The 22,687-nt window shown below is 47.6% G+C and overlaps 1 protein-coding gene across 1 annotated transcript in view; it reads left to right on the forward strand.

The window, feature by feature from the left end:
* The window catches only part of FBXO15 (F-box protein 15), a 34,322-nt gene that overhangs the window by 8,079 nt on the left and 3,556 nt on the right, over positions 1-22,687 (forward strand). The window contains exons 4-8 of the mRNA XM_052660551.1: positions 2,442-2,684; positions 3,147-3,356; positions 6,926-7,052; positions 8,105-8,187; positions 9,120-9,262. Of these exons, the coding sequence (XP_052516511.1) occupies positions 2,442-2,684; positions 3,147-3,356; positions 6,926-7,052; positions 8,105-8,187; positions 9,120-9,262 (806 nt within the window). The remainder of the gene's footprint in view (positions 1-2,441; positions 2,685-3,146; positions 3,357-6,925; positions 7,053-8,104; positions 8,188-9,119; positions 9,263-22,687) is intronic.

The raw sequence follows: 22,687 nt of genomic DNA on the forward strand, positions 1-22,687 counted from the left end.
TTGTTGGTTATCTGTCCACCCCACTTTCTTGGAAGTGGTTGTGCTGTAAAAATCTGAGCTTCTTCTGAAGTTACCCTCGTGTTTGTTCTCTTTTATGGAGGAGAGTCTTAGTGGGATAAGTTGAATTGTATTCTTAAGAGTTACAGTCTTGATTTCACAGCCAGACTTCATAAAACAACTTCGTGTTAACAACTGAACAGGTAAACCATGAATGTTCCTGAGAAGTTGGTACTTTCTGAGCCTTGTTTGAAGAGAGGACAGGAGCCATCCCATGGCGAGTTACACTGTTGACTTACGGGGAGATGCGTCACGAGGGTGGGGTCTCCCCCTCCTGCATGGGGCAGCCCTCGGCATGAGCCCTTGGCTCTGCGGTGGTGGTGGGGGGTCACAGGGAAGCCTGGATCGGGCTGAACCTGGCTTTCTCCAGTCCTCTGGGAAACACTGTTTATCAGAACATTAAATTGGCCTCATTTTCTGACCAACCTGATGGAATTCTTCCTGTGCATGGCTCATAGTCAGATAGCTCTTGCCCTTCAGTCTGCTCTAGCTTTTTAACCAGGTTGGGCATTTTGTGATCAAGAAATGAGTGTTTTTGGGTTTAGGGACTGTCTAAAAGCCTCTTAAGCTTGACCTTTGTGTTTTATAGATAATCAAGTGGAACAATATACATAATATTGAATATTTTAATTGTGTAGGATGTTTTTTATTCTCTTGAGGCTCTTCCGATGGTGAATTAAGTGAGATAATGTGTGTGAAAGTGTAGGGTGGCACCTGTGTCCAGCCAAGGGTGTGACGTCACTGCCCTGCCCCTCATGCCCCTCTCCGGGCCGTGTTCTGTAGTTTGTGAGCGCTGGAGCTTATGGAAAATAGAGCGAGCCGCAGTTCTGTGGTGCGGAGGTGGGAAGTTTGGGGTTCAGTGGAGATCTTGCTGAAGTAGAAAAACACTGAAGTGGAATGATTGAGTAAATCAGAAGAAAGCATGGACAGGCATTTATGCAAAGGGAGTTTTCAGAAGCAAGCATCTTCTCAAGGGATTTTGGTGAAAGAGCGCAGATTACCTGAATGTTCTCAACTGATCATTATTTTGCATCTGTTAGTCCATGTACAAAAGCTTGTAAAATTTTGAGCTGAAACATGAATAAGCCTTGGAGTGAAATGATTTTGTGAGGGGAGAAATGACTAGAAAAACTCATACTAGAAAGCGATTTTGGTAGTGGGCAGGGGTCTGACTCCTGGCTCTTTTGCTGGGAAGTCCTGCATGGAGAGTGTTGGAGGATCCCTCCAACTGTGCTGTCTGAAAAGGCTGACCCCTCCAGACCTTCCCCTCTAGAAGTCTTGCCTCCCAGGCCTCCTGCAGATCATCCTTTTTTGCATTCAATAGAAACGCGGAGACAGGAATTAGTCAATAATTAATTATGTAAATTTTGCCCTTCACACTAGGAAACCCTGTGTTAACTCCTGCCTTAGTTTCCCTCTGGAATGCCTTTCCTTACTGATGGAGAGTTTTGGTGAGGGGAGCCCCCAGCTCAGCCCCTTTCGCTGCTCTACTCCTGTGACCCCCTGCCCTTTGCCTCCTCTGGGTCAGAGTGGCGTTGGAATTCCAGCGCCCCAGCTGGTGGGCGCTCTGGGTGTGGATATGATTGTTGGAGCCCATGTGTCCGTGCTGCTGAGAGTCAGGGACAGGCAGGGGTTGAGGCTGTGAGGATTCAGTGGCGGTTCTGTCAGCAGACCTGGGCCGGGCACCTTGCAGCTGGGCCTCAGTCACATGGTCCGTGCAGGGGGGACAGTCGTAGCCGCCACCTCCTGGGTTTGCTGGAAGGGCGAAGTGAGTGCGTGCCTGAGAAGTGCTGAAGCGTGCTCAGGGCTAGTGCTCCGAAATGTTAGCTGTTGTTAGGTGTTACTAACCGTCCTCAGTTTTTCCTTGTTGTGCAAGCAGTCCATGTTCATTGTTAAAAAATTAGAATACATGTCATTCACCATCAGCGTTTCTCTCTGTGTGTGTGTGTACATATGTATGTATGCATAAAACTGCATTCTGATCTTTTCAAAGACACGCATGTGTAAAAGCTAGGAAGCCACATTGTGTACCCTTCTTGCTTTCTCCGATGTTAGACCTTTTCAGTTATTGGTGTGAGAAGGCAGCTCTTACTTGGGATGACACCAGGATAACATGAGATCGCTCGTTTGCCTCGGCCCTGGGAAGCATGCATTTCCCGTTAGTGTGTGTCTCTAGGGCTGGTGAGTCTAAAACACTGACCTTCGTGTTGATATTTGAACAGCTGTGAACCGCTCAGCTTGACTTGGTCATGGAAATAACTGGACAACAGTCACTTGACTAGCTGTTAAATCACGTGACCAGTTCCTGTGTGTTCCTCTGACACTCGTGGCAGGTGCGTGGCAGTGTCTCTCCGTTAACACGTTTGTTTCCTCTCCTCCCCCAGTTTTATTTGGATCAGACTCTACTCAGCTGCCTTTTCACCTAAAAGATCTCACTGGAGAGTTGACCCGGCAGAGAAGATGGACTTGTCCGTCAGCTTACTGTCAGCGGGGGATAAAGAAGCTGGATATTGGAAGAAAGAGTATCTTACAAAACAGATAGCGTCTGTAAAGGCGGCTCTAGCGCAGGTTCTCAAACCTCTGCACCCCAACACAGGCCTCCCGGTGAAGACCAAGGAGGCCCTTAGGTAGGCCTTGCGTTAGCAAAGAAGGATGGCCTGAGCCCCGAGTACTGTGTATACAGGTTCTGTGTGTGGTTTACATGGGGAGGGACTGTTGGATGTTTTCTGGTTTTGTGTATCTATAAAATGAATGGTATTTTCCCACCCCATATATATGGTCTAAAGGTTTTATGGGCCTGGTAGTCGGCTCTAATGAAGCGGGAGATTCAAGGCCCTGCTGAGCGGCAGAGCCTTGGCCGTCTTCATCTGTGTGTCGCTGGTTCCTGGCACAGAGCAGCAGTTCCACGGGTGTTTGTGAGGTGAGGGGACAGGTCCCGAGAGAGCTGCCATGGCCTGGAAACGCGCCTCAGGCGTGTGCTAGGAGCTTGGGCTTTCAGGGTTCCAGGTGCTTTAGAGATGACAGGTGGCAGCCTGCGTTTTTACTTTTTGCCACGAGGCAGACCTTCTCGCTCGCTCTTCCATCTTCAGAGTGTCTGGCCTCGGCTGGGTGATCATCCTGAGAGGAGCCGACGGGCGAGAGTACACCATGGAGCACGCCGACCTCTCCGTCAACGACTCCTCGGTCACCGTCGCGTGGTACGGCAAGGACTGGCCGCCTCTGGCCACGCTGTCCACCTTGGACCTGTGTGGGGTGACGCCAGTGTTCATGGGCAAGTCCAGAGCCCCCAGCAGGACCAGGTGCGTGCCGCTGTGTGAGGCTGTGTCATGTGGAATGACACTTGGCCTGCCTTTCGTCATTCAAAAATATCAGTGGTATATTTTGATTTGATTGCATGTCCAAGCCTTCTGTTTCATTCTGGATTGCTGTCGAATAGGAAAAGAAGGGGCTTATTGTGTCGATAAGTTTGTTGTTGTTTAGCTGCTCAGTCAAGTCCGACTCTGCGTCCCATGGACTGTAGGTTCACCAGGCTCCTCTGTCTGTGGGGTGTTCTGGGCAAGAATCCTGGAGTGGGTTGCCTTTTCTTTCTCCAGGGGATCTTCCCACCCAGGGACTGAACCTGCCTCTTTTACGTTGGCAGGAAGGTTCTTTTCCCCTGAGCCATCAGGGAAGCCCTATCTATGGCTTAGGGAATGGTTTTTTTGTGGCAATTTCCTGGAGGATAGGTGGCTGGCTGAGTTTTTCAGTTTTAAAACCATTTTAACACAGAGACATATAAAGCGATCATATTTTCCTTCTTGAGTAAGTGATACAGTGATCACAGTTTACGCGTTAGATCGTACAGTCACTATTTTATGTGCTTTTCTGTTGGACTCGGCTAGTCGTGCCATCTTGGGCAGACGGCTTGCAGACCACGCCTCCACATTCTCATCTGTGAAATGGGGTGAGGATGGTTGTGATGTAGTGTTCAGTGTGCATGGCTGCTGTGAAACCACAGGTTTTCACCGTCCAGTGCGCACATCGGGTCTTACTGCTGCACATACGTCGGGTCTTATGTGTCTTATTGCTGGTGCTTATTGAGTCCTTATTATTATTCCGTAGTGAGGTGGCTGTGCCCTGGGTTCACACTCATTCTTCGGCTTTTGGTTTTCCTAAGAACTCGGTCGTGCTGACTTTTCTAAGCTGGATTTTGTCACGTGTGGCCTCCCGAGCTCCTGGCTGTGCGTGTGTGGAAGTGCAGAGGTGGCGGCTGCCTTGTCTGGCGCCGCTTCCTCTCCCGCCCCCAGCCCCTCTGACCTCGCAGTGCACTGTTCTCACTGCCCTTCGAGCTGCAGCCCCACCACGGGCTCTCCCAGCCCCTGCCGAGGAAGGCGTTGAGGTCTCACTGCAGCGTCTGCCTTCTGCTCAGTAGAACTGCCTTCTTTCCCGGTGCCCCTGACTGCAGAGACGACTGCAGTTTGTAGCCGAGCCGCTTGTCTGTGTCGGCCTCTGGCGCTGGCTGTCTGAGGGCTCTTCCCGTGATCACTGGTCCGGCTGTCATGCTGTGAATACGGGTGTCGTATTCCTAGTGCTAGTGGGTCCAGGTTTTATTGTATTCCGAAAATATGCTTACTACTGTGAAGGAAAACATTGGCATCGCTTCCCCTGGCTATATTAACCGAAGATATTTTGGGAACAGCTACTTTTTTGGAATGGTATCTTTATCTGCGTGACTGTTGAAATTCTACCTGGTATCATGGTGGACCCCAGATTTCCCTTCTCCAGTGTTTAGGTTTTATGCACCATGAAATTGTTTTCAGAGAGTGAGTCTGCAGCCTCTGTGCCAGCGTGACTGAACAGTACCTTACTGGCACATCATGAGATTATGTTTATAGGAATGAGGACAGAACAGTTTGCATCAAAGTAAAACGCTCATGAATGTTCATAAATGGATGGTGTTGAATTGTAAACTCACTCAAAGATACTATGTTCCTGAAATTGTCATCCAAGTCAGGAATACCTGATACTGCACAGTGACAGAAAGCTAGAACTCACTGTGAAAATTCATTTAATGTAATTTATTTCCATTAAAACTCACTGAACTTCAGCCAGCATTTATTTGATCAGCGGTGGTGAACAAACTCCGAAAGTGCTTCTCAGGAATCTGTTTTGATCGACACTTTTATTCCAGGTTTGTGAGCAGATGCGTCTATGGTGCAGATATACAAACCCTCGTATGCATCTGCGTGACGGCAAAGGAGAGACATGGTGATTTTTATTTTGTGTCCTCCATGAGGACCTTGTTTTTAACCAATGAAAGCCTTCTTTAGGGTTGTGCTGGCTGTGTCACCAGGGATGCTCTGCCTCCCGGATTCCGGAGAAATGTCGGGTCACCGGCAGCCTTAGTTTCTGCGTCAGGGTGAATTGTAAGGCCAAGGCCAGTGGGGACTGGCATGGCCTCTGTGGTGTTCGTCAAACCGGTCTGGAGCTGTGGTCTGAGGGCTGGGGCATCAGGCTCCTTTCGGGGTGTTTTCCCAGCCCCGCCCACTTGCATCCACGTTGGCGACGTCATCGCAGTGGCTGCAGCCATCGCAGTGGCTGCCGCCCCGGAGCTCCTCGCGGTGCCTAGTGCTCCAGGGAGGAGCTCTCCTGTCGTCCCCCGCCCGCCCTCCCTCCAAGGCGGGGGCTGTCTCCCCAGACACAGGTGAAGTCACGCTGAGACGGTGTGCAGGGTTGGAGCTAAGCGTTCAGCTCTGGTTCTCCTAACTCTACACTCGGTCCCCAGCCTGGTGTTCAGCTGCCCCCAGGGTATTCGCCCTTGGGGTGTATTTTTAGATCGCTGCCTCACACCCACGCTCACCTAACCTGTGTGGTTCTTAGTGCAAGAAGCCGGGTGAGAGGCTCAGGTGGTCAGGTAGCCATGGATGGGTCTGGTTTCCATGCTTACAGCCCCTCTGCTTTCAAAGAGTGCACAGTGGAACACCCTGATTTTTACATGCTTCTGCCTAACGAACATCTGAACACCTGTCACCAGCTGGCGTGTGCCTTAGGTGCTGGAGGGCCCCCCGCTCCTTAGAGAGTTCCCTCTGATGGCAGCTGAGCTGTGTTAGCCACTGAGCGCTCCTCTCCCTCCCGGTTTCCCGGATTGCCTCCGGGAAGGACAGACACCTCCGGTGGAGCGGACAGCATGGTTTTCTTCTGTTGATCTGCGTGTCAGAGCTGTGTTCTGCATGTGGGAGTTACTTACTCTCAGACTCTCAATCCTAACAGAGTTCACGCTGCATCTCGTTCATGAAAACCCTTGTGATTTTGGTTTAAATCTATTTTCTGACATTAACAATTTCCACTATTTCTGAGTTGTTCTTGATAATAACTTGAAGAGGTGACTCTGCTTTCAGGTAGCCCAGTGGACTGCTCCTTTTTTGCCCTTTAAGGGAGAAGGAAATGGCAACCCACTCCAGTGTTCTTGCCTGGAGAATCCCAGGGACAGGGGAGCCTGGTGGGCTCCCATCTATGGGGTTGCACAGAGTCGGACACGACTGAAGCGACTTAGCAGCAGCAGCAGCAGCAGCAAGGGATTTCATCTGCGTTACTGAGGGCCGTACTTTGAGGCTCTGCTCCTGGTGGCGATGGTGTCCAGGCTTGTGAGGACGGCCCTTCCCCTCGCCCCTGGGTGACGCTGCTGCTCACTGCAGCGAGGGCAGGGGCTGGGGAGAATGCTGGGCTTACCTGGTTTGCCTTTTATTTATGCAGGTTGTCTCTCCCTAGGAGCTTCCTGTGCATGGTTAGAGGTTCCTAGAAGTCTTTCTAGATGCACTGAAGAGCGTCGGCAGCACGGGCCAGCCAACGCTCATGTTCCTCTCTGCTTTCTTTGGCATGACGTTCAAAGACCCCGATGGCATTCTCTGATCACCAAGTACCAGCTGAGCCAGCTGACCGAGTCCAGCGCAGTGGGCGGCGACAGGCTGATGCGGGTCTTCTGCCTGCCCCCTGGCCTGGTGGTGGGGCTCTGGAAGGTGAGCCCAGCACACACCCGCCCTGCAGCCCCCCGTCCATACCCCCGTCGCTGCCCTCGCGCGTGGGGCGGAGGGTGCGGTTCCTGCTGCCCCCTCATGACTCCACATTTCCACCCGGGGTCCCGCTGCTGCCCGCACCCACGGCACGAGCCCTTCCTGCCCATGTGCTGGGTTCCCGTCACCCTGTGATTTCCCAGGACGTCCTTTCCCCTCAAGCTAGTCCACACTCCCGCCTGCCGCTACTTCGCGCCCTTCCTCTGCGGAAGCTTCTTCCTGCCCATTTCACCCCGGGTGCTCACCGGTGTCTCTGCTCATGACGGGGGAGCAGCCCCCCAGGCGTTTCCTCTCCCTGGGGTGGTTTCCAGTCTACCAGCTCCTTCTCATCCCCTGGGCGGTAGTGGCAGCGAGGGGCGACAGTGTCCTGCTCCCCACGGGGCCAGGCCGGCTCACCTCTGTGGCTGCGGCCTGTGAACGAGCTGCTTGTGGAACAGTTCACACGTGTTCACGGCGAGGCAGCGTCCGGGCCCCACGCCAGACTCCAGACCGCTTCTTGCCTCGTCCTGCCGTGGCCTCTGCTCTTCCTCCCACCCTCCCTCTGCACACGGCGACTGTGGACCGGGACGCACGGGGCTTGTTCTGGGCTCGTGAGTTGTCCACCTGGGCTGGCCGCACAGACGCCAGGACTCTGGCTGACCCCATGGTGGAGGTCTCACCGGCGTCCTCTTCATCTCTGAAAAGCCTTTGAAACAACCTGGAATTAACTGTATATTCTCACAGTCAGCATATGTCACAGGGCACTCTGATGTTTCACGAGTGCTAGGGTGTTAATGCTTCTGGTTCCATGCACTGTGTGTGTTGGGTGCCTTGTGGTCCTGCCAGCACTGTGACGTCTTAAGTCTTATCAGGCAGTGATGGTGAGTTAGCGCCGCGGGGTCTTAGATGGTAAGAAACCACATTTCTCTGTGATGCATGTGCTGCGATCAGAAACAGCGACCCTGTGAACGGTGAAAATATCTCTGCCGACGCATGTCTTCTTTTGATTGCCTTTGCAGAGGGAGGAGGAGCTGGCGTTTGTTATGGCAAATCTGCATCTCCACCGCCTCGTGGAGAGGAGCGTGCTGGGGTCGCCTGCTGTGTACGTATCGCTGTGCGGTGTGTGCAGTTTTGTACAGTCAGCGTAAGGGAGTCTGAGGTGAAAACGTCCTAACGTTCCAAGAATAGCTTCAAAGATACCGTGTTTTTAATCAGTAGCCACAAGCCGACGGCATAATGATGCAGCTGTTGCCAGCAGTCACGGGCTTACCTGCGAGTAGCCTCCGCTGCGCTCGTTAGGGCTCAGGCTGGCGCGCCTTGCGGGACGCGGCCTGTGGGCCAGGGCAGTGCCTCGCAGTGACGAGGTTCGCGCACACTGAGGCGCTGCACGCTCTTGGCGCTGCTCTGCTTGCTCGTATCGTGACTGCGGGCCGACGTGGCCCCTGGGGTCTGAGCTCCAGGCGTGTGCTGTGCTTGGTCGGGACAGCACGCCTGTTAATGGACCTCGGGTCAGCATGTGGGCCGTGCTTTCCATTTCTCCACTTCTCTCACCCCCCGGGGCCAAGGCACCCACATACCGACCTGGAAAGCTCCTGCGTGCTTCTCCGTTGGGTGCGTTAGCTGCTGACATGTTTCTTCCTGGATGAAGCCTCCTTCATCATAGCTCTGGGTCTCCTCCTGGCGGTCCCTGAGCTGCTGGTCTGTTGTCCGGTGTGTCTTCCTGCCGCGCATTCACCCTCTGAATGCTGAGACCACCTGAAGCAGAGCTGCTGTCCAGGGCGGGTCCCAGCCATGTTCTGTCGTGGTGGTCCGGGGGTGCCCAGGAACACACGTTTTTGCCCGTTTGTATAGAAGTAGGGAAAAGGAACATGCCCTTCTTCTGAGCCAGTGGTATTGAACCCTATCAGGAATCCACAGAGGGCTGGCGGCAGCTGCTGTCTCGAAGGGGTGTTCATTTTCTAGGGAGTCTTTCCCGTCAGAGCGTCTTGCCTCTGAGGCTAACAGATTCGCACGTGTGTGTGTTTCGCTCCTCAGCCCCTACGAGCTGCCTCCGCACACACCCATCTCGGATGACAGCCCCGAGCGTGGACTGCACGGCTACAGGCTCCACGTGGACATGCACAGTGGGGGCGTGTCCTGCCTCTGCGGCTCCTTTCGCAATCTCTCCGCCAGCAAAGGTGAAGCTCCCTGAGTTTGAGTGTTTGTTTCAGTGTGAAATTGTTTCAGTGTGAAAGTCTGGAGAGGCACGGGGACCACTTTTTATACCCGAGTTAAGGCAGGCCCGCCGAGTGACCAGTACCCGTGTCTGTCCTGGCCCTGCGTGCCCTCTCCCCCCCGCAGACCCCTTATCACAGGCTGTGGGGCTTCTGGGCCAGCCCCACTCACAGTTGCTGGCTCTGGCTCCATCATCACATCCCCCTTCTCTACCTTCTGGAATATTCTCTGCTCACCCTTTCCACTGGTACCTGGTGCTTTGCCCCACCACGTGCCCCTTCTCTCACCCCGACTTCTTCCTTCTCAAAGGAGTGTGGTGAATGTGGTGGTTGCCCCCACAGGCCCAGTGTGGGGTGTGCCCAGGGTGAAGGCAAAGGAGCCCAGACAGCGGTGGACGGGAGGCAGAGGCCGTCACCCGGGGGTGGGGGTGATGCAGGCGCCTGCCCTGGTTCTGACTGTTCCCATCTGGTGTCGGTCCTTGTATCCTGTAAACTTGAACTTCGGTGTACAGACTTGCATAGACTCAAGTTTCACACTGGTTGTAAGAATATTTTATAGGGGAAAATTACATATTTCATTTCTGAATGTCCTGGTCCCCCAGATTCTTCCACCTGATGGATTTGACATCCATTAATACTCCCTGCCTGGACGTCTCAGGTGGCGCTAGTGGCTAAGAATCCACCCCCCAGTGCAGGAGATGAGAGGCTTGGGTTTGATCCCTGAGTCAGGAAGATCCCCTGAAGGAGGGAACGGCAACCCCTCCCAGGATTCTTGGCTGGAAAATCCCATGGACAGAGAAGCCTGGTGGACTGCAGTCCATGGGGTCACCAAGAGTTGGACGCGACTGAAGCAACTTAGCAGCATGTTAGCAATACTCCCTGCCTACATCATCTTTTTGGAGTTTAGAAAACAGTGATTTTAAAATTGTGTCATTCTGTCTGCAGTTATTAGCTGAGCTCTTGTAGAGAACGTTTTCCCTCATCAACTGGGTGACTTCCTGTAATGGCAGGGTAAATGCTTTAATCCTTTCTCTTTTAACCACCAATTTGCAGATTACGAAATTGGTATATTTATCACCGGCCATGGTAGAAACAGCTTTGAGGGCACTCGCTCCTGTCTTTCTTGTTTAGTGTTACTTTGGACTCTTGGGTTATTAAGTACTCAATAATTTATAATCAGTGACAGACGTTATTCTTTGTAAAGCTAAAATTGTCCCCAGTTTGGTCAGTGGGATTGACTTCAGGTCGGCTTCTCTGCCTGTTCATACACCTTCCTTCTTCTCTGAGTCATCTTTGCATTTGTCCTAAGAAGATTTCTAGGCTTTTCTCTGCGTGTTGGCACTTTTATTACAATTATGAAGAATGTATATGTTAACCTAGGGTGAGTTGACATCTTTGTTGTTTATTTGTCCCCCCTCCCCCAAGTATGGAATGTCTTCCAGTTTGTTCAAAAATACTTTTCTGTCTTTTTGGAATGTATCAGAATTTTCTTCATATGAATTTTGCACATTTCTTAAGATTGTTAGTAACCGTCTCCTCTGTTGCTTTTGCTGTATCTTCCAACTCTTTGTTAAATGTCTTTGTGTGGTTTTGGTCTCAGGTCACTGCTGATCTCATAGAATGAGTTGGGAAATATTCCCAACTCTTGAATTTTTTGGAGGGTTTTGGATAGAATTGGCAGTAGTTTTTTCTTAAGTGGTTGGTGGAATTCACCTTTGAAGTCATCAGGGCCTGGAGCTTGCTTTGTGGGAAGGTTTTTAGCTACATTGTCAGTTTCCTTTATAGCTGTAGGGCTTGTTTAGGTTATCTGTTTTCTTCTTGTGTGAGCTTTGGTATTTTGTGTCTTTCAAGTTATCTGTGTAAATACAAAGATTGATGAGTGGGTTCACTGGTGGGTGGGTTCATCAACAGAAGAACAAGCCTGCTTCTTCCGTTGTAAATTTCTCCATGAATGTTTACTGGATGACGAGTACTTAAATCCATTGTTTTACTGGTGGTTTAGTCACTAAGTCATGTCCCATTCTTGCGACCCTGTGGACTATAGCCCACCAGGCTCCTCTGTCCATGTGATTTTCCAGGCAAGAATACTGGAGTGGGTTGCCATTTCCTTTTCCAGGGGATCTTCCCGACCCAGGGATGGAACCTGGTCTTCTGCCCTGCATGTAAGTCTCCTGCATTGCAGGCAGATTCTTTACTGACCAAGCCACCAGGGAAGCCTGGTCCATCATTTTATTAGAGATTATAAAACGGTGATTCCTTCATTGTATCATTCCTTCTTCATCTATTATTAGCATTTGATAAAGAAGGGTTTTCTTTTGTCAATTATTAAGTTACCATGAAATATAAATAATACAGGAAAGGCATGATACATGCTTGATTCTTTCTTGATTTACATACAGCGTATTAATTTATGCTGTAATAGTCTTTGAAGATGACTTATAAGTTTTCTGCGCTCAGTTGCTCAGTCCTGTCTGACTCTTTGTGACCCCATGGACTGGAGCCCACCATGCTCCTCTGTCCATGGAATGTTCCAGGTAAGAATACTGGAGTGGGTTGCCATTTCCTTCTCAAGTGAGGTATTATTGTTAATTCATGGATTGAAAAAACAGAGGTTATTTTAGTCCATTGGAAGCCATTCTTTTTATTATTACTGTGATGTTCAGACTGTCCTGTCATGGGGCATCTGCTTCTGTTCATCTGACATGACTCTTCCCCTTTGGTAACTTGCTTGTGTTCCAACAGGATGAGATGCTCCAAGCTCATGTTGTCTGTTTCCCACCCAGACCTGGACTTGGCCATTTCCCCAGGACCTCTGTTTCCTTTTATTTCTCACTATAGACTGTGGCATTTAGAGATCATAATCTATATCCTAAGGACGCCTGTTGCTCTTGGGTTTTCATCTCTTCTAGGGTTTTCACTGGGCAGAGCTATGAGGTTTGTTGACTTTATAATATGTAGAAATAAATTATGCATTCATTTAAATCAAAGATCTTGGGGTTTTTAATTCACCTATCATTTTTATATACTTATATTTCTTTTCCTATGCTGAAAGTCTTTGTTCCAAACAACATCAAAATATATAAAATTTCAACCCCCCCTGAATACTGATATTAGTAATAACCTATTGCATGTTAGGGCTTTCCTTTTAGCTCAGTCAGTAAAGAATCTGCCTGCAATGCCAGAGACCTGGGTTTGATTCCTGGGTGGGGGTTTGATTCCTGGGGAAGGAAATGGTGCCCACTCCAGTGTTCTTGCCTGGAGTAATTCCACAGACAAGAGGAGCCTGGCAGGTTACAGTCTAGGAGGTCGCAAGAGTCGGACACGACTGAGTGACTAAGCACATATTGCATGTTACTCTAAGATTTCCCTTGTGGCTTTTTATGTGCTTAAGATACGTATATCACCTTAGAAAAAGTTAAGTCACCTAAAATAATTCTGCTCTGTGTGGTTTGCTATCACCTTGATATATGATTAGGGTGATTTGTTTCAGTTGACTTTTTATTTTTCAGGATTGCTTTGCTTCTGTTTTTACATTAAGAAATTACATACCACATTTATATGGTCCAAAGTTGAAGTTGTAAAGCAATGTAGTTCAGAGGCGTTTACTTCTGCCCTGTCTCTTCACTCCTGTTCTTTCCCTCCCTCCAAAGGTAACCCTTCATATTAGTCCGAAGTTTGTTCTTTCAATGTTTCATTTTGAATACATAATGATATATATTAATATATTCATATTTCTCCCAATTTTTAAAATATGACATACTAGACTCCCTTTGAAGTTCCTTCATTTTTTCCAATTGATGATTTATTCTGAAGATTAGTTTTTAAAATAAGATACAGGTCTTTCTCTTTTCCTCCTTCCCCAATAGCTCAGTTGGTAAAGAATCCACCTGCAATGCAGGAGACCTGGTTCAATTCCTGTGTCAGGAAGATCCACTGGAGAAGGAATAGGCTACCCACTCCAGTATTCTTGGGCTTCCCTTGTAGCTCAGCTGGTAAAGAATCTGCCTGCAATGCGGGATACCTGGGTCCTATCCCTGGGTTGGGAAGATCCCTAGAGAAGGGAAAGGCTACCCACTCCAGATTCTGGCCTGGAGAATCCCATGGACTGTATAAGCCCATGCAAAGAATTGGACATGACTGAGCGACTTTGACTTGTTAATGTCTTTTCCTGTGGTTTCCAGCCTTTGCTGTTAGTGGTTTAGTGAATGTAAAGTGAATAGCCTTGTTCACATATCACTTCATGTCTTGTCAGCTTGTCTTTGAGAGACTTTCTTAGAAATAGAATTGCTAGCTCAAAGAGTACATTGCAAATATAATATTGAAAGATACTGGCAAATTCCCCTTTGTGAGAGTGTTTCCAACTTAATGGGGAATTAAGTTAATAAAATATGTTGTCACTAAGTACAGTTCTTCTAGGTTTTTGTTATATGTCCTCTTAAGTTGAGTGTCTTTCTATTCCTGGATTTGTTGGATTTTTTACAAAAATCAAGAATAATTATTAAATGTTATGAAATACATTTGGGCAACTATTGATGGTATGATTTCTTCTCCTTTACACTATTAACATAGTAAATTTCATTAATACATCTTCTGTGGGAAGGTTAACATCCTAGAGTCCCTAAGACACGCTCCTCTTCTCATATATGTGCTTATTTTAAAAATACTAGTTTCAGTTATTTGGTTTTTAGTATTTTCCATTTAAACTCAAACTATAGTTTTCAGTTTTTTATGTTTTAAATTTGTTTCATTTTCAATCATAAGAAAGTTTTCTACTTTTAACTGAATCAGTTTAAGATTTATATAATTTCCTAGAAATCATCTATTTGGGGCTTTATTTTGATCTTTTCCTAGCTTTTTGAGTTGACTGCTTAGATTGTTTAACTTTCAGGTTTTCTTTTCTTTATTTTTTCCCCCCGGTTCTCTTTATGCCCAGAATCTTGGACTCTGGAGGTTGGAAGGAATTGAAAGGTGATCTAAAGAATGATCTATTCTGGGCTTGAATTTGCTCTGCCCGGAAACAGCCCACCTGCCTTTTTTTCTGCTTTTCCTTGAGCCCAAAGTAGTTTCTCTGTCCGTCCACCCACTTGCCTTGATTCTGTTATTTAAAAGAGAGAATGAAATCTCATCCCTTTTCTTGATATGCACCGTGGAGGGGCTGCTAACGTGCGCACCTGTTCCCAGGGCGCCATGTGCATGCCCGGGGCTGCGGCTGGCAGAGCGCTTGGTCTCGCGCTGCAGGGCTCCAGCCCCGGGTCCTCGGGTGCCCTTTGCGTCCCGCCTCCCCGGCCTGACACGGTCTCTCTCCTCCAGGGGCTAGGCCGAGGTCCGTGTCGGGGGTGCTGCTGGGACTTCAGAGGAGAGGACTGCCCGCGCCTCGTTGTCAGGGAACACCGCGTCCTGTTGACTGCGCTCTGTGTGCGTCCCTCATGCCCGAGCTGTGCCCTCGATTGTGATGAGGACAGGACGAGGGTGGCAGAGAACCCGGGCGGGCCCTCGTCACAGGTGCCTGCCGCACGCTTCGTGCCTGTGTTAGTCTTCATAGCAAGCCTGTGGGCTGGGCACTGTGGCCCCTCCCGGGTTACTGCTGGAGCGGCTGAAGCTTGTGCTGGGAGTGCTCCCTCCGGCTGCGCCCCGGGCTGACTGCGGAGCCCAGGGTCTCAAGCACTTGGCTGCTGTCTCCTGTATGCTGTACTCTGCAGCGTTGTGCTTCTAGGGTGTGCTTTCTCCTGTGTGACTCTGTCTTTTCAAGGCGGGGGGCTTGCAAGGGTGTCAGGTGGGGGCCCTTCTCTGCCGGAACGCTGACGTACCCTGAGAAGGTGAGATGATTGTTAGGACACGAAGGAGGCTGAGTAAAAGAGAATGGGAGCCTGTGATGGGAGCAATTCAATTCGCCTTCAGGGACATTTTCCCCATAAGGCTTCACACGACACTCTTGCATGTTTCCTCTGCCTGTCGTTCCGCGATGCGGACCAGCAGAGGGCGCCGTTGCCATCAGAGTCATCCCTCTGCCAGAGTACAAACCCAGACGTCCTCTAGGTTTTTGAGAAATGCACTTGTGGTTCCAGGTGGTATATTTAGTCAATTCCAGCTCTGTCATTGCGGGAGGGGATGACAGCACAGTGCCCCCATCAAGGATAAATGTTTTATCCTCATGGCCCTAGAATTGCAGGGCGCTGAGCAGCCCGGCCTGGCTGCAGAGGCAGTCTGCAGAAGGCAGTGGCAAGACCTTGGCAGCTCACACCTCCTTCCTCCAGACCCTTGCGGTTTTTCTTTTTCTCTGACTTTGCTCTGTATCCTCTCGCAGTAATAAATCTTAGCCATTAAGACAGCTATGCCCTGAGTCCTGTGAGTCTTCCCAGTAGATCCTTTGGGTCTTGGGGGCCCAGTGCCAACCATCTACCCACATCTGCAAAAGTACAGAAGTCATAACGTGCCCAGGGAAACCCAGGAACCCCTCCCAGGGCTGTGCAGTTACACACGAGTCGTGACTCCACCTGCCGAGTGCTGTCTGCCTGAGAAGCATGTTGGAGCCTCAGCACCTAGGGCTGTTACTGGGGCTGGCCACGTGGCACCCCCTGCCAGCCTCACCCACATTCCAGACTCCCAGGAGGAAAAGTATTCAGCATGGATCATGTTGTCGGTACAGACTGTTCAGTCAGAGAGGAATGGTGAGGTAGGAATCCTCCTGAAACCTGTCTCCAGACCTCAGCTTTCTAAGGGTAGGCTGTCTCAGGATGCGAGTGCAGTTCACCCAGTGGAAGAGCAGACAGGAAGAGGTCCAGTTGTGTCTTTGAAGTGTAAATGGAGCCTGAAAAAGAGCATGTTCAGCAGTGCAAAGTATGAAAGAATGTGTATTTTTTGATCTTAGTATCAAGCTAATTATTACCAATTTTCAGAAGCTGGAGGAAAAAGATTTTGCACAGTACAGCATGTTGAGACTTCTTATCAGTGTTGAGAGGGAGAGTGATGGTAAAGAGGCAGAGGGAAAGAATTTTTAAGTAACAGAGTATGCTGCTAGTGTCATTTATTTGAGTTGTTACAAAATGCATTTAAAAATGAATGGCTTTTTCCTTTTATGGGATTTGAGAATTCTGAATATGTGGACATTTGTAAAAAACAAAAATCACCCAAGGACAACGCTTGTTTCTCTCTTGGTTCATTTTCAAATCTAGAGCTATGTTTATATTTGTGGACCACACTGTGGGAGCAGTGCCTGCTTTTTCCCCCTGTCACTAAATAGCCTTTGAAAAATTAGACTTTGGGAAGTTGTATGACAACCTGTGTTTGGTTTTATCATGCTTTATTGACCTCTTCTCCTTCTGTTGGGCATTTAGGTCTCCTTTTCCATGATTATACCACTATTATCACGAGCATTATTTTGAAAAATGTTTGGTAATTTGAGAGGTGAAAATGACATCTGATTGTTTTAAATTTGCGAACGTCGAATGTATATCAAGGGTTTGGAATAACAGACGTGTCTGAAGATTATCTGAAGATTATTATCTGAGAAAATTAGCAAAGCCGTGTGTATTGACTGTTTTAGAAGGCCTGTAGACTGTGGCTGAGTTGGCGGTTACTGGAGCAGCTGTCGGTGGGCTGCTTAGGGCACCTAAGCCACTCGAGCTGCAGTGGTCAGGTGAGAAAGGAAGTGAGGCGTGTCCAGGAGACGGGGCTATGCCAGTGCTGGCTGGTTTTCATATTTCTTTCCTAACTGAATTTCTAGTTTGTGTTTGATGGGTTCCACTGTTTTAAATGTTTACTAGACCTATATGAGTTATATTGGTTGCAAATATTTTTGACATTTTGTCTTTTTTGCCTTCTAAATTTTGTACATGTTGTTTTGGATTCCCACCCCCCCGCCTCCCCCCGGCCCCAAGTGGTGGTGGTGGTGGTGTTGTTTTTAAATATTTATTTATTTTGGCAGGTCTTAAATGCGGCATGAGGAATCTTGAGTTGCAGCATGTAGGGTCTAGATCCCTCACCAGGGATCAAATCCTGGCTCCCTGCTTTGGGAGTGTGGAGTCTTAGCTACTGGACCACCAGAGAAGGTCCCACTAAAAAATTGTTCATTGTATATAATCAGTCCTTTTTTTCTTGTTGTTTCTTCCAAGATTTTTACACGTAAAAAGTACCCACTTGGCAAGGCCAGGCGGACATTCGCCTCTGTTCCCTTTTGTTGATCTCCCTTCCTTTTGTAAACCCAGGCTTCCCTTGTGGCTCAGCTCGTAAAGAATCCACCTGCAATGTGGGAGACCTGGGCTCATCCCTGGGCTGGGAACACGGCCACAGGCAGCCTGCAGTTCCCTGCCTTCCCACAAGGGCTCCTTCTCTGCTATGGGTCGGGCCCCTCTCCCTGTGACTCTACCAGGCAGGAAGTTCCTCCAGGCTTTACTTGTGGATTTTGTTACAAAAATGTGTCCTTCTCCCAGGGTAACGTTTCTTACCAATAAACTTTTATCGAAAATGTCTCAGTTATTTCCATTCATTTATGCTTTCAGATATATTTAAAATAATCGCTTGGCTAGATTTTAAGTGTCTTAATTGGATTTTGATCAGATTTGTATCGAATGTGTACATTAATTTGGAAGGGATTGATGCGGTGTCATTCAGGGCTCTGGACCTTCTGTTTAAGTTTTCTTCCCTGTCCTTAGGAGAAATGTTTGTCACGTAGGTCTTTTACCTTGCTCGACTCATTTTTGTGTCGTTGTGAGTGAATATGCTGAGGTTATGTTTCCGTTACTAGATTTGTTTTATATCCTTTGGAGATTTTGTGATGTGCTTTTCATTAAAATGCTGATTAAATAATAAATAGTACCATACTCTGTAAGGTGCAATAGAAAACACTGAGGGATCTGAAGGAAGTTATGGGCCTGAGAAACTTTTCACTCTACAAAAAAGTAGGGTTGTTCATCTCTTGAGGAGCAGAAACTGTTTAGCCCAGATAACCTCTTTTTAAGAAATTCTACATTAAATTTTTTATGGTTTGTTTGAGATATGTTTCTTATATAGTATGTTACCCCATTTTTATTGGTTGTGATTCCAAAAATAGATAGTTTTTTGTGTCCTCTGTTCCTTGATACTGATTACCTTCTGTGTTTCTAGGTCAAATTATCCTCTCTCAACATTTATGGTAACAGGAAGGCATTAGAAATTGTTTGGTCGTTTCTAGGTGGTGATTATCTTGAAAATTAGAGCAGATAATTTGTATAGCATCTTCGTCAGCGGTGGTGCTTACCTTTTCCCTGGTTTGCACATTCGGTGGCCCGTTATGAACAAATTGGCGCTACAGAATGCTGTCCACACGGCAGGAGAACACAGACCTCCATGCATTTCACATCACGGCTCATTGGGAGTCAGTGGTCTTTTCCCTGAAGCGGGACAGGCGATGTGGTTTGTGGGGCCCAGCATAAAATGGAACTTTGAGGCTGCTTGTGAGAAAATTATTCAGTTCAGAGTGGTAACATTAAACCAGGAGGGTCCTCTGCAGACGCACAGGTTGTGGCCCCTGAAGCTGGCCCCCCTGCCCCAGCCTGGGGACCCAGGACCTGTGGGGAGGAGCCTTGAGGTTCTGAAACTGTTCATTATTGTGTAGTTGCTCAGTCGTGTCCTACTCTTTGCAACCCCATGGACTGTAGCCCACCAGGCTCCTCTGTCCGTGGAATTTCCCAGGCAAGAATACTGGCGTGGGTTGCCGTTTCCTCCTCCAGGGGATCTTCCCGACCCCAGGGACAGAACCCACCTCTCCTGCACTGGCAGGTGGGTTCTTTACCACTGAGCCACCTGGGGAGCCTTCACAGGAGCTCTTTTCCTCCTCGTTTGCATTTCTGGCCTCTTTACTTCTGTTTGAGATTCTGACTTCATGAATGCCCAGAAGTTCCTTAGAGAAAATCACAAATACATGTCCACTGGGTCTGTCAGACTTTTTTCTTCATGTTCAGGGACCTGGTCTGTAACTGCATATAACTATTTACAGTTTATGTATATCAGGGGTTTGGAATAACAGATGTGTCTGAAGATTATCTCAAGATAATTCTCTGAGAAAAATAGCAAAACCATGTGTATTCCAGGGGAGATTTACTTTAGACAGCCAACAGGAGATTTTCTTACCTTAAGAATTCGTGCCATTTCTGTTTGATCATTTGAGTCTTGTTCCTAATTACTACTTTGTAGCATCAGGTCTCTGCAGCTGTAAATTCTTAATACTCTGTGGCTTATATTTCTAGGTTTATAGGGTCTCCCTCCCTCTTTATCCAAAACTTGGGCAGACATCTGAGAGTTGCTTCTGTTCCATTTATTTGTGCTCCTGAGCTGGTCTCCAGATGGTAATCGAGGGTTCTGTCTTGTTCAGTTTATCTGTTCAGTTAACTTGTGCTCTGCTGTCCTTGCCTCAGGCAGTTCTAATCTAACTGAACCCCCTGCCCCGCTTCTGTGTTCTTTGCTTTAGGAAAAAAATCACTGGTCTCTCCTCCCCACTGTCTTTACTTCCCACTTTTTCTATGTTCTATTTGTGATGCAAAAAATGAACTCTAATCATAGCTGAGAAATGAGAACTGTTAACAGTAGTGTCATTAATATGCCACAGAAGACATGACCTTTATCCTCAGAGACTAGGTTATTTCAGGAAAGAGATCAGCGGTCCAGTATCTTTAAATGTTCAAGAGTATAGGGCTCTCTTGGAGGCTCAGACAGTAAAGAATCTGCCTGCGGTGCTGGAGAGCCAGGTTCAATGCTGGAGACCCGGGTTCAGTCCCTTGGTTGGGAAGATCCCCTGGAAAAGGAAACGGCAACCCAGTCCAAAGAGCTGGACACAACTGAGTGGCTAACACACAGGGGTTTAGGAAAAGAAAGAGATGAACGCAGTTAGAAGGGTGCTGTCAGCCGCAGGGGTGACGGGTAAGCTCCCTAAGGCACTGGGGGACGAGGAAGCTCTGAGGACTCAAGTGGGCCCTGCCCGGAGTTATGGTTGGATGGGAAAAGTGGGGCTGGTGCATATGCAGAGGGGCCTTTGGAGGAACACTGATCAAGATAACAGTTAACCCTTGAGTGCTTCATTTTCTGTAACTTTCCCCTCTGCTTTCCAACTTAGAAAAAATTACAGGACTAGTTCAAGAGCTCCCATATACATGTTTCCTTCTTTAACGATAGGTGGGTCTTGCTTGTTCTAGGATGTCATACAGTAGGGCTCATACGGTATGTCCTTGTGCGTTCAGACTCTTTCAGCATGGTGTCTTTGAGATGCGGGGGTGATCGCCATTCCTATTCATTGATGGATTGTATTCCATTGAAAAAATACACCAGAATTTGCTCACCTGTTTTCCTGTTGCTAGAGAAGGAATTTGGGTTGTTTTCTGGTTTGAACTGTTAGGAATAAAGCTACCATAGAATTTTTATGAAAGTCTTTTTTGTGGGCATACATTTTTCTTTCTCTTGGCTAAATACCTAGGGCTGAAAAGTTGAAGCTTAGGGCAGGTTTATGGATTGAAAGTTGACAATCTTTTTTTATTTTATGTATAAGAGATTTTTATGTGTTAGAAGTTACCAGACTTCAGTTTTTAGAGTGGTTGTGCCATTTTACACTCTCATCATCTGTGTCTGAGTGTTGTGGTTGCTCCATATCCTGGGCAACCACTGAAGTTATTGTCTTTTAAATTCTAGCCGATCCGGTGTGTGGCAGTGGTGGTTTTTCCCTAGTGGCCGCCAGTGGGGAGCACTTTTTCACGTGCTCGTATCCGTTTGTATGTCTTGTTTTGGAGTGACTTTGTGTCTCTTTATTCCTCAGTTGTAAGAGCATTTTATATATTCTGGGTAATAGTCCTTTACCAGGTACATGTTTTGCAGATGTCTTTTTCCCAGTCTGTGGCTTGCTTATTCATGTTCTCAGTGGGGGTGGTGTAGCTGCTCAGTCGTGTCTGACTCTTTATAGCGCTGTGGACTGTAGCCCTCCAGGCTCCTCTGTCCATGGGGTTCTCCAGGCAAGAATACTGGAGTGGGTTGCCATTCCCTTCTCCAGGGGATCTTCCTGACCCAGGGATCGAACCCGGGTCTCCTGCATCACAGGTGAATTCTTTACCGACTAAGATTCCAGGGAAGCTCCCCATTTTCTTGATGGTTATACCATTTTAGTGATCAGAAGTTTCTCACTTTGATGAAATCTCATTTATTATTTTTTTGTTTTATGGTATTGTTTTCTGTTTTCTGTTAAAAAAAAAATCTTCTGCACCAAATTATGGAGATATTCTTTCTTCCAGCTGGATTATGGTTTAAGTCTGTGAAACATCCTTAATTAATTTTTGTATGAAGTATGAGGCAAGGGTTGAGGTTCATTTCATTTTCCCAAATGAATAGAAAGTTGTTCCTACACCATTTGAGAAAAGGCTTTCTTTTCTCATTGAATTATTTTGATGTTTTTGTAAAGAAATCAGTTGCTTGTAAAAGTATTGGTCTGTTTTTGGACCCATCTGTTCTACATTGTTCATCTATTGATCTTTGTAGTAATACCACACTGTCTTGATTGCTTTAGCTCTTTAGTAATTCTTGACGTCAATTTTTTTTTTTTTTTCCAAGATTGTGTGGCTATTTTAGGCCCTTAGCATTGCCATGTGAATTTTAGAATCAGCTTGTCAAATGTTACTCTTTGTTGATAAATTAGTTATTAAATACCTGCTGGATGGTGTATGTGTGGTTGGATTCCTTTGCTGTTAACCCGAGACTGTCAGAACAGTGTTTGTTAATCAGTTGTGCCCCAGTATAAAATAGAAAGTTTAGGAAAATACCTGCTGGGATTATGACTGAGATTATTAAGCCTGTATGTCGAATTTGGGTAAATGGACATCCTAACCATCTCAAGTCTTGCCGTCCATGAGCATGGTGCATCTTTCTGGCTGGCGGTAGACTTAACTCTTTAGATGGATTATTATTGTTGAGATAATACATAAAAGTGTTTAGCGTGGCATTTATGATGACCCATCCTCTAATGTTACTATTTACTGTTAGTTCCATTAATCACACAGCTTTATAAAGCACTTTCTGTTCCTCTCTCATTGTGATTGGCTTGGAGCTTGACCATGGTCACGCTGCTAGTAAATGCCTGGGCAGGGTTTGAAATGAAGTCCTTACGACTCTTAGATTTTGTGCTTGTAAGTGCATGTCCTGGAAGCCAAGGGTAGTGAGCCTTGTGTTGTATTTCTCTGCGTTTTGGGGGTGGCCTTTATATGTTGGCAGGTTAAGGTTAGACGGGATCCAACAACAGAGTTTATTCCGAATGGTTTAAGCATCACAGGAGTTTAATGAGGATGTGTTGGCTCAGTCTCCCTGGAGACTGGCTTCTCCCGTGAGAGCATCACCCTGTCACCCCAGGAGCTGACCCCAGAGTGCTGCCTGTGCCCCTGG

The sequence above is a fragment of the Budorcas taxicolor genome, chromosome 22 (genome assembly GCF_023091745.1).
Source record: "Budorcas taxicolor isolate Tak-1 chromosome 22, Takin1.1, whole genome shotgun sequence".
Lineage (NCBI taxonomy): Eukaryota > Metazoa > Chordata > Mammalia > Artiodactyla > Bovidae > Budorcas > Budorcas taxicolor.